General features: G+C 40.4%; 1 protein-coding gene across 2 annotated transcripts in view; it reads right to left on the bottom strand.

Moving 5' to 3' along the window:
- Positions 1 to 2,481: 2,481 nt before the first annotated feature.
- Positions 2,482 to 14,181, bottom strand: part of CAPS2 (calcyphosine 2) — a 201,512-nt gene continuing 189,812 nt past the window's right edge. For both annotated transcript variants that reach the window (XM_075344907.1, XM_075344906.1), the window contains exons 15-17: positions 10,055 to 10,174; positions 7,809 to 7,905; positions 2,482 to 2,872 (exon numbers count right to left, since the gene is read on the bottom strand). In XM_075344907.1, coding sequence (XP_075201022.1) covers positions 2,697 to 2,872; positions 7,809 to 7,905; positions 10,055 to 10,174 — 393 coding nt within the window. In that variant the 3' untranslated portion in view covers positions 2,482 to 2,696. The remainder of the gene's footprint in view (positions 2,873 to 7,808; positions 7,906 to 10,054; positions 10,175 to 14,181) is intronic.

Below are 14,181 nucleotides of genomic sequence, written 5' to 3' on the forward strand. Positions count from 1 at the left end.
GATCGGGCATTTCTGAACGCGGCGATACCAAATATGTGTATATTTATTTATTTTTTAACCCTTTAATTTTCAATGGGGGGAAAGGGGGGTGATTTGAACTTTTAGGTTTTTTGTTTTTTTTTTAATTTTTTAAAACTTTTTTTTTACTTTTTTTATTTTATTTTACTAGTCCCCCTAGGGGGCTATAGCAATCAGCAATCCGATTGCTGATCGCTATCTGCTGATCACAGCTATACCGCTGTAATCAGCAGATTCAGTCACTTTCTTTCTTCCTCTGCTCCGTGCCGAGGAAGAATGAAAGTGAAACTTCGTAGCACCAGGCGTCATCACATGACCCTGTGCTACGATGGCAACCACGGAACGTCACGTGATCACTCACGTGACGTCCGGAGGGGGCGGCGGTAAGTAAAAAAGATGGCCGCGCGCATGTAGATCTCGCTGCCAGACTTTGGCAGCGAGATCTAAGGGGTTAATGTTCCGGGTGGAATGCGATTCCACTCGGAACATGTAGGCACATATGTCAGCTGTTGAAAACAGCTGATATGTGTGCCGATCCACGTCGCCTGCCCGCGGCAGGGGGCGGGGCTTACCGGGACACGATCCATGACGGAAAGATCCGTCCATGGTCGTGAAGGGGTTAAACCAAATGCCACAGACAGACTGTAAAAAGGCACAAATTAACAAAATGTAGTGTATTTTATATTACATTATAAACATCTGGCTACAGTGTTTAAGGTCAAGAAAATTGCAAATAAATAATGCCATGAAAACCACACTCTGTTAGACCTGCCTAATTCTGAAATAAGACAAGCAAATTTTTCAATTATGTTTTTTCTCCATTTACGATACAATTGATTATTAGATATGAGCAAAAACTGCACCAAAATATCAAATCAGGAAAAAGACCAAATAATGATTATCAACAAATATATGTACAATTAGTAAAGTAAAACAGCATAAATTAGTTGGAATTCGATCAATAGGACATTAGACATAAATTAACAAACTTGAAGATATGGTAACTTTTTTTTTTTAATGGCATGTATTTTAGTCTAAAATTAATTTTTGCTATTAGGTTTAATTGAAAAATATGCATAATTCTGATTTTAAGGGCTCGCTCACATGAGCATATACATCGGACGAGTGCTATGTGATGGTTTATTGGATAGCATTTGGACCTAAGCTGATCATAGTTCTTTGGCATGAAATAAAAATTGTGGCATGCTACGATTTGCTGCCCCATTCAAGTTTGTGGGTGGAAATTATTGAGCTGCACTTAGATGATATCCGCGGACTCGCAGAATGCAGAAGATGGAGACATTTTGTTCTCCATCTTCTCCTGACAGTGTGATCCCATTCCCTCATATGAGAGAATCAGATCACACTAAACTGACACTCTGATCAGAATATGATCAGAGTGTCATTTCCATAATGAATCCGATTCTCTCTCATAAAAGAATCAACAATTATGTGACCCCAGACGAAAAGGTATATTGTTTCCCTGCATATTGAGGACTCCTGAATGAGTTATCAGAATATGTCAGCCGGCTTGAAGTGATAGGAGAGTCTGTAGTTCTTTTTAATATGGGATTTCTGAGCTCTTCTCATCTAATTTATGACAACAAGGTTCAGTTTAACTTAAATGAGGTTTGTAACCATAAATTAGCACAGAGGATTCCAGAACTATGGTAGATAAGTTACTAACTCCATGTCAAAATGAAGTCAATCACTGTAATAGTCCATAATATTTAATGAAACCCAATTGCAAAAAAGATTTTAAAACTCAAATACATACATTTAAGTTAAAAAAAAAAAAAAATACCCTCGAGATGTCAATATCCTTTAAAAGGGGGCCTGTCACCAGATTTGTATAAGCTGCGGACACCACCAGTAAGCTCTTATATACAGCATTCTAGAATACTGTACAGAAGAGCCCAGGCCGCTCTGTATAACGTAAAAAAGACCTTTTATTATACTCACTTGCGGGGTGCTTGGAACAGATGGGTGTCGCCGGTCTTGGTCCAGCACCTCCTATTTTCCTTCCATTGCCGCCCTCCTTCCCAGCTCCGTGTGGATGACATTTCCTACATCATCCAAACAGAGGCTTCCATTGCTTTCCTTTGCAATCGCACTTTACTCTGCCCTGCTGAGGGCAAATCAAAGTATTGTAGTGTGTATGCGCGGGAAATCTTTGACCTTTCCCAGCGCCTGCGCATTACTGTATTTTGCTCTGTTCTCAGCAGGGCAGAGAGAAGTGTGCACACAAGAGCACAATGAAGGATGATGTAGGATGCGTCATACACACGAAGCTGGGTAGGAGGACGGTGATCGCAAGAAGATAGGAGGCGCTGGACCAAGACAAGCGACACCCATCGGACCCAACCACCATGCAGGTGAGTATAATAAAAGATGTTATACAGAGCGGCCAGGGCTCTTATATACTGTATTCTAGAATGCTGTATATGAGAGCTTACTGGTGGTGGTAGCAGCTTATAAAGAGAAAATCTTGGTGACAGGTTCCCTTTAAACAATAAAAACAAAACGTTAATTTTTTTTTTTTTTACATTATCATAATAAATCATTAAAAATGTCACTCAGCGGTACTGTGAATCTGCTTCTGATAAAGTTAAAAGTACAAACTTTCCTTAAAAAATGGGTGAATGTTAAAGAAGGTCACTTGTACGAGGCACAGTACCCTATATGCCCCAAGAATTTCTTAAAATATTAATGAAGTCTTCATCAGACATGATGCCAATACTTAGTCCTTCATAATAATCTTCAAATTCACTATAAGATACTTCCTGGGGATTACTGCACGCATTCTCCATTGTTTCCAAGAATGCAGATTTAATTTCCTCCTCTGATGAAGAGCCTAAAAAGGAGAAAACAAAATTGAGTCTTCCCTTTCCAAGCTTACAATTGTACATATGAATTTGAAGTTGTAAAATACAAATGGCAGTGTTCCTTTACTCCAGGTCTCCTGGGCCATAAAAAGGCTTACAGGCATCCAAAGCATATGCAAATCACTTTCAATTAAATGTAATTAGTAATAAGTTTATGCAAATTGGACACATGCAGGGAGATGTTAAAAACTTGGCCTCTGTGGTACCCCAGGGACTTGGCGATGAAACACATTGGTATATGGATTGACATGCTTGTAAATGAGCATTCACGGAGGTTTCTTGAAGGCACAATAAAGACGTGACGCCATATGCCTGATATAATGCTAACACGCTAAATTTTGTTTTAACAACACAGAATTTGGAGGCTGGGGAGGTAATTTCTCATTAATTATTCACGTGCGTGAATCAGACACAAACTGTTTGAAAGGAGAGTAGAAAGCTATTTTTACTAATGAGTGGGAATACTGGAGCTTCCAGATTTCATGACTGTCACCTGTAAGAAGCTGGATGTACAAAGTGTATTTCATGGAGACAAGAGCCTTTTCTTCACTGATAACAGCAGGATCACATATTCTTGTAGTCAACGGGCCGACCCTGACAGCACTATTATGTCAGGAATCCATGATCACTAACCCACTTCTAACTTTCTCTGCTCCTTTGTTCCTCTCTTCGCTTCTATATCACCTATGTTCTGTCTCATTTATAAGTCTTGACGCTAATGGAGATCTCAGGCAAGGAAATATTGGGCGTTGTGAAGTAATTCAATTATGTCAATTATCTAGTGTAGTTGCACTGAAGAAAGCTGTTTCATGTGATACTGATTTACCATGCTCTCTGCTATTTTCGTCTCTTAAAGGTGCTGTGTATAACCCCAAGTGAGAACTTTATGTAATAACTATTGCTGTGTTCCCCAACATGCCTTTAGGGAATATGTACCCCAACTCTTTCCCATGCTACTCAGCGAATATATTAGTCCCTAAAAATGAACCCACTCAAATGACCCCCAACAAGTGATACAGGTAAAATATATCTTTGTACCGTGTTAGCCAGTAGAGATAAAAAAATTGTTTAAAAGAACTGAAGTCCTCAGTGGATGATACCTTTTAATGGCTAACTGAAAAGATGGTAATAATAGCAAGCTTTCGAGACTACTCAGGTCTCTTCTTCAGGCTCAATATAACACAAAATCTGAAGCAGATTTTGTGTTATATTGAGCCTGATGAAGAGACCTGAGTAGTCTCGAAATCTTGCTATTATTACCATCTTTTCAGTTAGCCTTTAAAAGGTATCAACCACTGAGGACTTCAGTTCTTTTAAACAATTTTGTACCCCAACAAGTGATCATTCGTCTACAAAACACAAATAAATCGCAGACTGCATCGGCCAATATTTGATTTTTTTTCCAGTCAATGATTCAGCCTGTGGTTATCATCAGCTAAAAAAAACAAACAAAACAAAAACAAGTCCAAGCTGTGCTTTAAAGGGAACCTGTCAGGTCCTCTATGCACCCAGAACCAAGAGCGGTTCTGAGTGCATATTTCGAATCCCTGTCTTGCAGTTCCACCATATAGTAGCATAGATAAAGAGATGTTTAGAAAAAGTATTTCTAAAGATCCTTTATGATATGCTAATGAGGCCAGCGACTAGTTCCAAGGGCATTACTTCTCTTGGTTAGTCGGCCCCCCCTTAGCTTTTAAGCATGCATCAGTGTTTTCACAAGGACAGTGTGTCCATATGGAGCACACGCGTGTCCATGTGTTCAGCACGGAGACAAGTTTGTTTTTTCCGGCAGCACTGATGTCACATGGACCACACAGTGGTGTAATCCGTGTGACACATACCAGAGAAAACACGGGTCTTTGAAATTAAATTATTTTCTATACTCACTTGTCTCCAGCAATGTTGTCTTCGACGATGCTGTCAATTGCTACTGGTGCCCACCCATTATTCTCATTGCCTGTGACTACTCAAACCATAAGCAGCACACTTCATCAAATTGGTTTGCATGGCTGTCGTCCCAAAAGGAAGCCTTTTCTAAAGATGATGAACAAGAAAGCCTGGAAACAGTTTTCTGAAGACAAGCAAAGTAAGGACATGGATTACTGGAACCATGTCCCTTGGGCTGATGAGACCAAGATAAACTTATTTGGTTCAGTTAGTATCAAGCGTGTGTGGTGTCAACCAGGTAAGACAATTGAGTTTTGCCTACAGTCAGTCAAGCTGTGGGGAGCTGAAGCAAAGCATGATCTCTTCCCTTCGAAAACTGGGGTGCAGGGCAGTATTTCAATATGATAACTGTGATGTCACCACTAGGTATAGTCAGCACACAGTGTGTGTAATGAGATCCACCACACTGTAGAACCAAAGCTGTCTGTAACGAAAACAACCACTAGAGGGAGCCCAGGCACACAGCATCCTAGGCAACTGAATGGTTGTTAAGAGGAATCGTACTCACCAGGTGACAGCCAAGAGAGGGAGCGCAGTACAAGGGAGGAGGCGAAGTCAGGGTCCGGGACAAGCCAGAAGTCAGTAATAGGGAGAGCAAGCCGAAGGAGGGGGCACAGGGACGGGACAACGAGCAGGAGAGGGGCACAGAAGGTAAGACAAAACAAAGGAGCTGGGAGACAGGGAGGTCAGGCAGAACGGATGTCAGGAAGGGTTGGGGGAGGTAATGGACAGAATCTAGAGCACTTACAGAAACCAGCCGAGCACACTGCAGAGCAGATCTATAACTGGCAGCGTGATAATGGAGGTGACGTCCTGATAACGTGGTGAGCTTTTGGGAACAAGGCATGGAAGGAAAAGCTCCTCCCATTGGGAATGCAGACAACATGATCAGGTGACTGATACAGCTCTGCCACAGCAGAGTGCAAACAGTATCGTGACAATAACAACCCCAAACACACCTCCAGGATGACCACGGCCATGCTAAAGAAACTGAGGGTAAAGGTGATGGACTGGCCAAGCATGTCTCCAAACCTAAACCCTATTGAGCATCTGTGCGACATCCTCAAACGGAAGGTGTCTAACATGTACCAGCCCAGTGATGTCATCATGAAAGAGGAGTCCATTGGCTCCTGTGAAGCTCTAGTGAACTCAATGCCCAAGAGCGTTAAGGCAGTGCTTGAGAATTCTGGTGGCCACCCAAAATATTGACACTTTGGGCACATTTCAATGAGGGGTGTACTCACTTTTGTTGCCAGCATTTAGTAATTAAAAGCTGTTTGTTGAGTTATTTAGAGGGCACACTAAATTTACACTGTTATACAAGCTGTACATTGACTACTTTACATTGTATCAAAGTGTCATATCTTCAGTGTTGTCCCATGAAAAGATATAAAATATTTACATTACATTATATTATTTTTTACATTATATTTATTTGCTTTGCAAAATCCTGACTTGTTTTTCACCCCTACAATGAAAACAAATCTACATAAGTTTAGAATTGCAGTAATTATAGAAACCTGAAAAATCATGATGATAGGATATTTTTACTGCAACATCGCAAAATCAAAACCCAAAAAACAATGGAGGAATTGTAGATTTTTGGGGAATATCAACGCACTTAGACATGTTTTCAAATTGTCCAGTACATCGTGGTGTAAAATAAATGAATAAATGGTGACATTTGAAACTACAACAAGTACTACAAAAAACAAGACCTCATTCAGGTATGCCAATGGAAAATTAAGAAAGTTTTGGCACTTGGAAGAAGTGGAGGAAAAAAAAACCCAGTGCAAAACTAAAAAGTGGTAACAGCAAGATGGGGTTAATTTATAAAATGTTTGGCATTGGGGAACACAAGGAGATCTGGTTATTTGTATTTAGCAGGTCCATAAAGACAGTCTCTGTGGACTGGATGCATAGATAGATAAATCATAATATGCAATAACAGAAATGTGTTCAGATAGGGCTGAGATCACACAGGCAGTTTTTATTGCAGTTTTTCAACAAAGGCCCCTTTCACACATCGTTTTTTTGCCATCAGTCACAATCTGTCGAATTTTGAAAAAAACGGATCCGGCGACTAATGCCGCTGGATCCATTTTTTCTCATTGACTTGTATTTGCGACGGATGGCCTCACGTTTCATCCGTCGTTTGACGGATCTGTCAAATTCTTTGTCAGGTGGACGGAGACAACGGCCTAAGTAACGTTTTTGTCTACGTCGACAAATCGGATAGCGATGGATCCATTGTCGTCCGTTATTTGATAGAATGGAAGCCTATGGGCGCAGGATCCGTCGTAATCCGTCAAATGACGGAATCCGGTGACGGATTCTGTTTTTTTTAACTGACCATGCGCCAATTTATTTTATTTAGTATCAAATAGCCAGCCAGTCGGATCTGTCGAAAAACGGATCCGTCGCATCAGTTTTTCCACAATCTGCGACAGATCCGTTGAGCCAACGGATTGTGACTGACGGCAAAAAACTTATGTGTGAAAGGGGCCAAAGAGACACCTCAGAGGATCTAAAAGAAATAAGTATAAACTAAATAAAAGGTACATTTCTCATCTAACTAATCATGAGTTTGGCTAAAAAAAACTGCATGTGTGATTTCAGGCTAATAATATCTGTATAATATGCTTCAAAACAAAACAAATCTGTGAATGAAAGAACATTTTATGGAACATTCTAGATTTTCCTGGACTAAACTAAACTTTTCATCCAGTAATGCTTGTGACACAAAACAACAGCATGACCTCTGCTAAACTGCTGCACATCTCAGTATGCTTTTCCTTGGATATTTGTGAACGCTACTGTGTTTTACTGACAATGGTGGCATGTAGGATTGGGCATTCTGTAGGTCGTAAGACTGCAGAGCAAATGTAGTAATTTTCTCCCATTTACAATGCCCTAATAACAAAGCATTCTTGCTCCCTGTTTTCAAAGTCAACTCACCTGCCAACACTTGTGGATGTTTTTTGGCACAATAAAATTTTCTAATGTCTACCATAGACACCACACCAGTTTTATTAGGGTCCAGTTTCATAAAAGCCTAAATAAATTAGAAATTTGAAACTATAATAAAATATAAACCATATACATTAATATACCATAAAGGAAAGATAGAAAGTAATAAGTTTCAGTTAAAGGGATATTTCCCCTTTATAAAGTGATGGCACACCTAAGATATGCCATTACTTTATGACTGGTGGGGATCTAACCTTGACGCCTCAATGATTCCAAGAAAGGATGTTACACCAAGGAGAAGGAGCATTTGGAGGTTTTGTTATTTGCTTCCACTTGAATTCAATAAGAAAAATGTGGCATGGTCTATTGCATATCATCTTATGGGGTTAGCAGAAAAAAAAAAGAGTCATAATACAGACCACTACAGATTTGTACCGTAGATGCTTAGACTCCAGTCTCTAATGTATATGATGGGCTGCTGATAAGTCTTTGGCTTTACCCAGAAACGAGATAGGATGATGAAACTTTACATTTATTCCACATACTCTCCACTGATGTCAACACACTTCTTACATCAGTATTCCAATTTCTGTAAGCCTAGCAAAAAGAAAGATTTCAGTTGTGCCTCAAACCAGGCATCCGTAGCAGCTATGGCATTAGAAATTATGTGATATTTGGTACCCTTGAGGTGTTTCTTCAGGTTTAGAAACAGATGATAGTCGGAGGGACATACATCTGGTGAATAAGGTGGGAGGTTAACTAGCTGGAAGTCTAGCACTGCAAGTCTTGCCGTGGTCAGTTGTGCAGTGTGAGCGGAGGCGTTATCTTGCTGGAACAAGATTCCTTTGGACAGCTTGACGCGCCTTTTGGCCTTCAGAGCTGCCTTCAATTGGTCCAAAAGTTCAATGTAATACCTTGCATTGATGGTGGAACCCTTTTGAAGGTAGTCCTCTAGCAGCCCACCCTCCTTATCCCAAAACACAGATGCCATCACCTTAGTAGCTGATTTTTTGCACCCTGAACTTCTTTGGATGAGGAGAACCACTGTTCCTCCACTCTTGACTGCTCTTTGTTTTCAGTGTCATACAAATAAATCCAGGTCTCCTCCATAGTGACCAGTCAATCCAGGAAGTTCTTATCAGTCCAGAAATGCTGACAAATGGACCAGGAAGTTTTCACTCGCCTGCTTCTATGATCTGTTGTCAAACATTTGGGGACCCACTTTGCAGATAGCTTCCTCATGTCCAAATGTTAATGGATAGTGACACAAACACTACTGCTTTAGCTGAAATTTGTCGATTGTCCAGTATGAGGTGGTGCATAGCATTGACGATCTCCGGAACAACCACTCGCGGTCGTGCAGGACGTTCGTCATCATTGGTGCTGAAGTGGCCCATTTTAAATTTGGCCACCCATTTCTTAACTGTGGAATATGAAGGGCATTGATCCTCCAATGTCTGCGACATATCACAATGAAAATCCTGTGCAGACTTTCCTTGCAGAAACAAGAATGTTATCAATCCTCTGCTCTCAGTTGCTGTGAATATCGCATTAGACTCTGCCATTTTGCTTTTCCATGTGCCACTGTTGCCATAAGCAACAAACACAACATTTTGAAAACGTATATTAGACACATAAATACGATGTAACATTTGTTACCATTAAAACAAAAAAAGATCACAAAGCCAAAGACTTATCAGAAGCCCCTCGTATACTGTATGCCATTTTGGAAACCTGTGTACTTTACCAACATGTCTTCTCTTGGAAAACAAAGCAAAACTAAGAAATTAGAAACTTATTGAATAAATGCATGGTATATTGTACATTAAGATTAGTGTCTATTTCACGTTTAAAACAGTAATAAAAGTTGGCTAAGTAATATGCCACTGCATACTGGGAAGCGTGTGCCCAGAAGCTGAAATTTTTGTGTAATCTGGTTAGTAAATAACCTGAAATAAAAGTACAGGAAATGCTTAAGGCTAGTAATAACATTCGTTTACTATATGAACTTATACAGTTTAGATTAAAAGATGTCTTGCTTGACTGACAGCATGAAATTATTTTTTATTTGATAATGAAAAACATAAAAACAGAAGATTAGTCGTCCATTCTATTTACAGTACATAACAGCACTCTGCTGTTCTTTAAAGTGCAGTAATCATAAAGTGTGATCATTCTCATATTGTACATTCGGGAAAATGAAAGCACAAAATGTAAACTATGGCAAAAATCACCTTTCGTACAAATGATTTTCTGTCCTCATTCATTTCCCCAATAAGAGCTCTGATGAAGGTCCCGTAGTCTACTCTCCCCTCGTTATTTTCATCCAGAATCAACCAGATGGATTCAAATATCTGAGAGACAATAAAGAATGCAATTTCAATGTTGAGTATAAAAAAAAAAATTAATTCAAAATACAGGCAAAGGCTATATTTACACATCCGTATGCAACGTCGTATTGCTTTCCATTTTTTTTCTGTCCTATTCTCATACGTTTTGTAAGGCCAGGTTTACACGTTCAGTATTCGGTCAGTATTTTACATCAGTATTTGTAAGCTAAAACCAGAAGTGGGTGAAAACTGCAGAAGTGATGCATGTGTTTCTATTATACTTTTACTCTGGTTGTTCCACTCCTGATTTTGGCTTACAAATACTGATGTAAAATACTGACCAAATACTGAATGTGTGTTACAATGATCGGGGAAAGCAGGGGACAGGGGCTTCTAGACTGGCCCTCAGAATAAGGATCCCTAGCTATCCCTGATCTCAGAGATGCAGTCATATGAAAAAGTTTGGGCACCCCTATTAATGTTAACCTTTTTTCTTTATAACAATTTGGGTTTTTGCAACAGCTATTTCAGTTTCATATATGTAATAACTGATGGACTCTTTCTGACTTGAAAGGAGGTTTATTGTACTAACAGAAAATGTGCAATCCGCATTTAAACAAAATTTGACTGGTGCAAAAGCATGGGCAGCCTTATCGATTTCTTGATTTGAACACTCCTAATTACTTTTTACTGACTTACTAAAGCACTAAATTGGTTTTGTAACCTCATTGAGTTTTGAACTTCATAGGCAGGTGTATACAATCATGAGAAAAGGTATTTAAGGTGGCCACTTGCACGTTGTTCTCCTATTTGAATCTCCTGTGAAGAGGGGCATCATGGGCTCCTCAAAACAACTCTCAAATGATCTGAAAACAAAGATTATTCAACATAGTTGTTCAGGGGAAGGATACAAAAAGTTGTCTCAGAGATTTAAACTGTCAGTTTCCACTGTGAGGATCATAGTAAGGAAATGGAAGAACACAGGTACAGCTCTTGTTAAGCCCAGAAGTGGCAGGCAAAGAAAAATATCAGAAAGGCAGAGAAGAAGAATGGTGAGAACAGTCAAGGACAATCCACAGTCCACCTCCAAAGACCTGCAGCATCATCTTGCTGCAGATGGTGTCAATGTGCATCGGTCAACAATACAGCGCATGTTTCACAAGGAGAAGCTGTATGGGAGAGTGATGCGAAAGAAACCGTTTCTGCAAGCACGCCACAAACAGAGTCACCTGAGGTATGCAAAAGCACATTTGGACAAGCCAGTTACATTTCAGAAGAAGGTCCTGTGGACTGATGAAACAAAGATTGAGTTGTTTGGTCATACAAAAAGGCGTTATGCATGGAGGCAAAAAAACACGGCATTCCAAGAAAAGCACTTGCTACCCACAGTAAAATTTGGTTGAGGTTCCATCATGCTTTCGGGCTGTGTGGCCAATGCCGGCACCGGGAATCTTGTTAAAGTTGAGGGTCGCATGGATTCAACTCAGTATCAGCAGATTCTTGACAATAATGTGCAAGAATCAGTGACGAAGTTGAAGTTACACAGGGGATGGATATTTCAGCAAGACAATAATCCAAAACATCGCTAAAAATCTACTCAGGTATTTATGCAGAGGAACAATTACAATGTTCTGGAATGGCCATCCCAGTCCCCAGACCTGAATATCATTGAACATCTGTGGGATGATGTGAAGCAGGCGGTCCATGCTCGGCGACCATCAAACTTAACTGAACTGGAATTGTTTAGTAAACAGGAATGGTCAAATATACCTTCATCCAAGATCCAGGAACTTATTAAAAGCTACAGGAAGCGACTAGAGGCTGTGATTTTTGCAAAATGAGGATCTACATAATATTAATGTCACTTTTATGTTGAGGTGCCCATACTTATGCACCTGTCAAATTTAGTTTAAATGCGGATTGCACATTTTCTGTTAGTACAATAAACCTCATTTCAATTCAGAAATATTATTCAGTCCATCAGTTATTAGATATATGAAACTGAAATAGCTGTTACAAAAACCCAAATTGTTATAAAGAAAAAAGGTTAACATTAATAGGGGTGTCCAAACTTTTTCATATGACTGTACCTCAGAAGTTGAAGATGTCTGAGCTGCCTTTCTAACCCTGCTCCTGACCAGCCCTGATTTTATTCCCCCCTTCAGCCAACCTCTGGGGAGGGCGGGGACAGGAGTGATAAAGCCAACAGAAATAGATACATAGGGGAAACCAAAAATTTATCTCTCGGGACACACATACAGCACTATAAGACAATAAGAGCTTAGGAGGAAAAAAGAGGAGGGAGGAAACAACAACACAACGTGAGAATGCCACAACAACTCCATGCACCACACACTACAATTACCAGCAGGACTGGGACAGAACAGCACACAGATCAACACAGCAATAAACTATAATTGGTGTGGGAAGAAAGATTCCACCATCTTAAAAAGGCGGGAAGTAAATGTGATAGGTTTCCAACAACACATGATCCGAGAGGTAACAAGCAGGATAAAAGAGGTTAACTCTTGCTAGCCTGACTATTAATGAGCACACAGCTGATAGACACCCAAGCCAGCCTGTGTAACTCAGAAACACTAGAGAAACTATAATGTGGAGTGTCGGAATCTGTAGTATGAACAGCATCTGATGCTGCCATGACACTAAGCGAGTGTTGAGCAAAACTCCATGTGACAGTAGCCCTCCCTCTAAGAGGGACCTCTAGACCCTCAGGACCAGGTTTCTCTGGATGACAGCGATGAAATGCCCTAACCAAATGCTCTGCATGGATATCAGAGGCTGGTAAACAAGTCCTGTCCTCAGGGCCATAGCCATGCCAGTAAACCAAGTACTGTAAAAAACGATGAATAACATGAGTATCTATTATGTTTGATACCTGAAACTCCAAAGACCCATCAACTAAGGAAACAGGGGCTCCCGAACCCACAAATTTCTTTAAAAGGGATTTGTGAAATACATTATGGACTTTATAAGATGCCGGTAATGGCAGGTGGAAAGCTAGCGGATTGATGACAGCAGTGATTCTGAATGGGCCAATGAACCAAGGACCTAACTTAAGTGAAGGAGCTGTAAACTTAATTTTTTTCTTGGGACAACTACACCAGATTCCCCACACACAGGTCTGGATAAGACACACGTTTAGTCAGCCGCAAGCTTATACATAGCACCCATATCACGCAAATGCTGCTGAACCTTCTCTTATGTAGACGATAGTGCTGAGACCAATTAGTCCTTCCTAGGTACCCCAGATGAGTGCCCCTCCAGAAACGTACATAACTGGGGATGATGATCATAAACACAAAAGAAAGGAGATACACCAGAGGATTCATAGTGGTGATCATTGATAGCAAACTTGGCAAGAGGAAGGAACGAGGAGGACCACTCTTTCTAATTATCTCAGACAAAACAGGGCAACTGCTCCAAATTCTGATTCTTGAACTCCATTTGTCCATTAGACTGATGGAATGCTGACAAATGAGACAGTTTAATCCCTAATCGAGAGTAGAAAGCCCTCCAAAAGTTGGCAGTTAATTGAGTAACTATCAGAAACAATACTAAACGGGCATCCATGGACTCTGAAAATCTCCCATATAAATACCTGGGCTAAAACTTTAGCAATGGGTAACGAAGCTAAGGCAAAAAAAATGTGTCATTTTTGAAAACCTATCCACCACAACCAAAACAACCGTATTACCAGCAGAGGAAGATCCCTAATGAAGTCCATGGAAATGTCCATGCAAGGTTGGCTAGGGACACTCAAAAGCTGCAGAGAACCTGACAGACGAGAGTGTGATGCCTTTGAGCGCACACAGGTGACACATAGGACACCACATCTCTCCGGATTCTGGGCCACCAAAGCGATGCAAAATTAGATCCAGAGTACACTTCCCCCCAGGGTGACAAGCCAGGACAGAATCATGATGCTACACCAGAACTCTTAGGTGAAGATTCAGGGGGAAAAAAAACCAACTTTCTAGCTGGAATCCCAGATGGCGCCTCAACTTGGGCCT

The sequence above is a fragment of the Anomaloglossus baeobatrachus genome, chromosome 4, assembly GCF_048569485.1.
Source record: "Anomaloglossus baeobatrachus isolate aAnoBae1 chromosome 4, aAnoBae1.hap1, whole genome shotgun sequence".
Classification (NCBI taxonomy): domain Eukaryota; kingdom Metazoa; phylum Chordata; class Amphibia; order Anura; family Aromobatidae; genus Anomaloglossus; species Anomaloglossus baeobatrachus.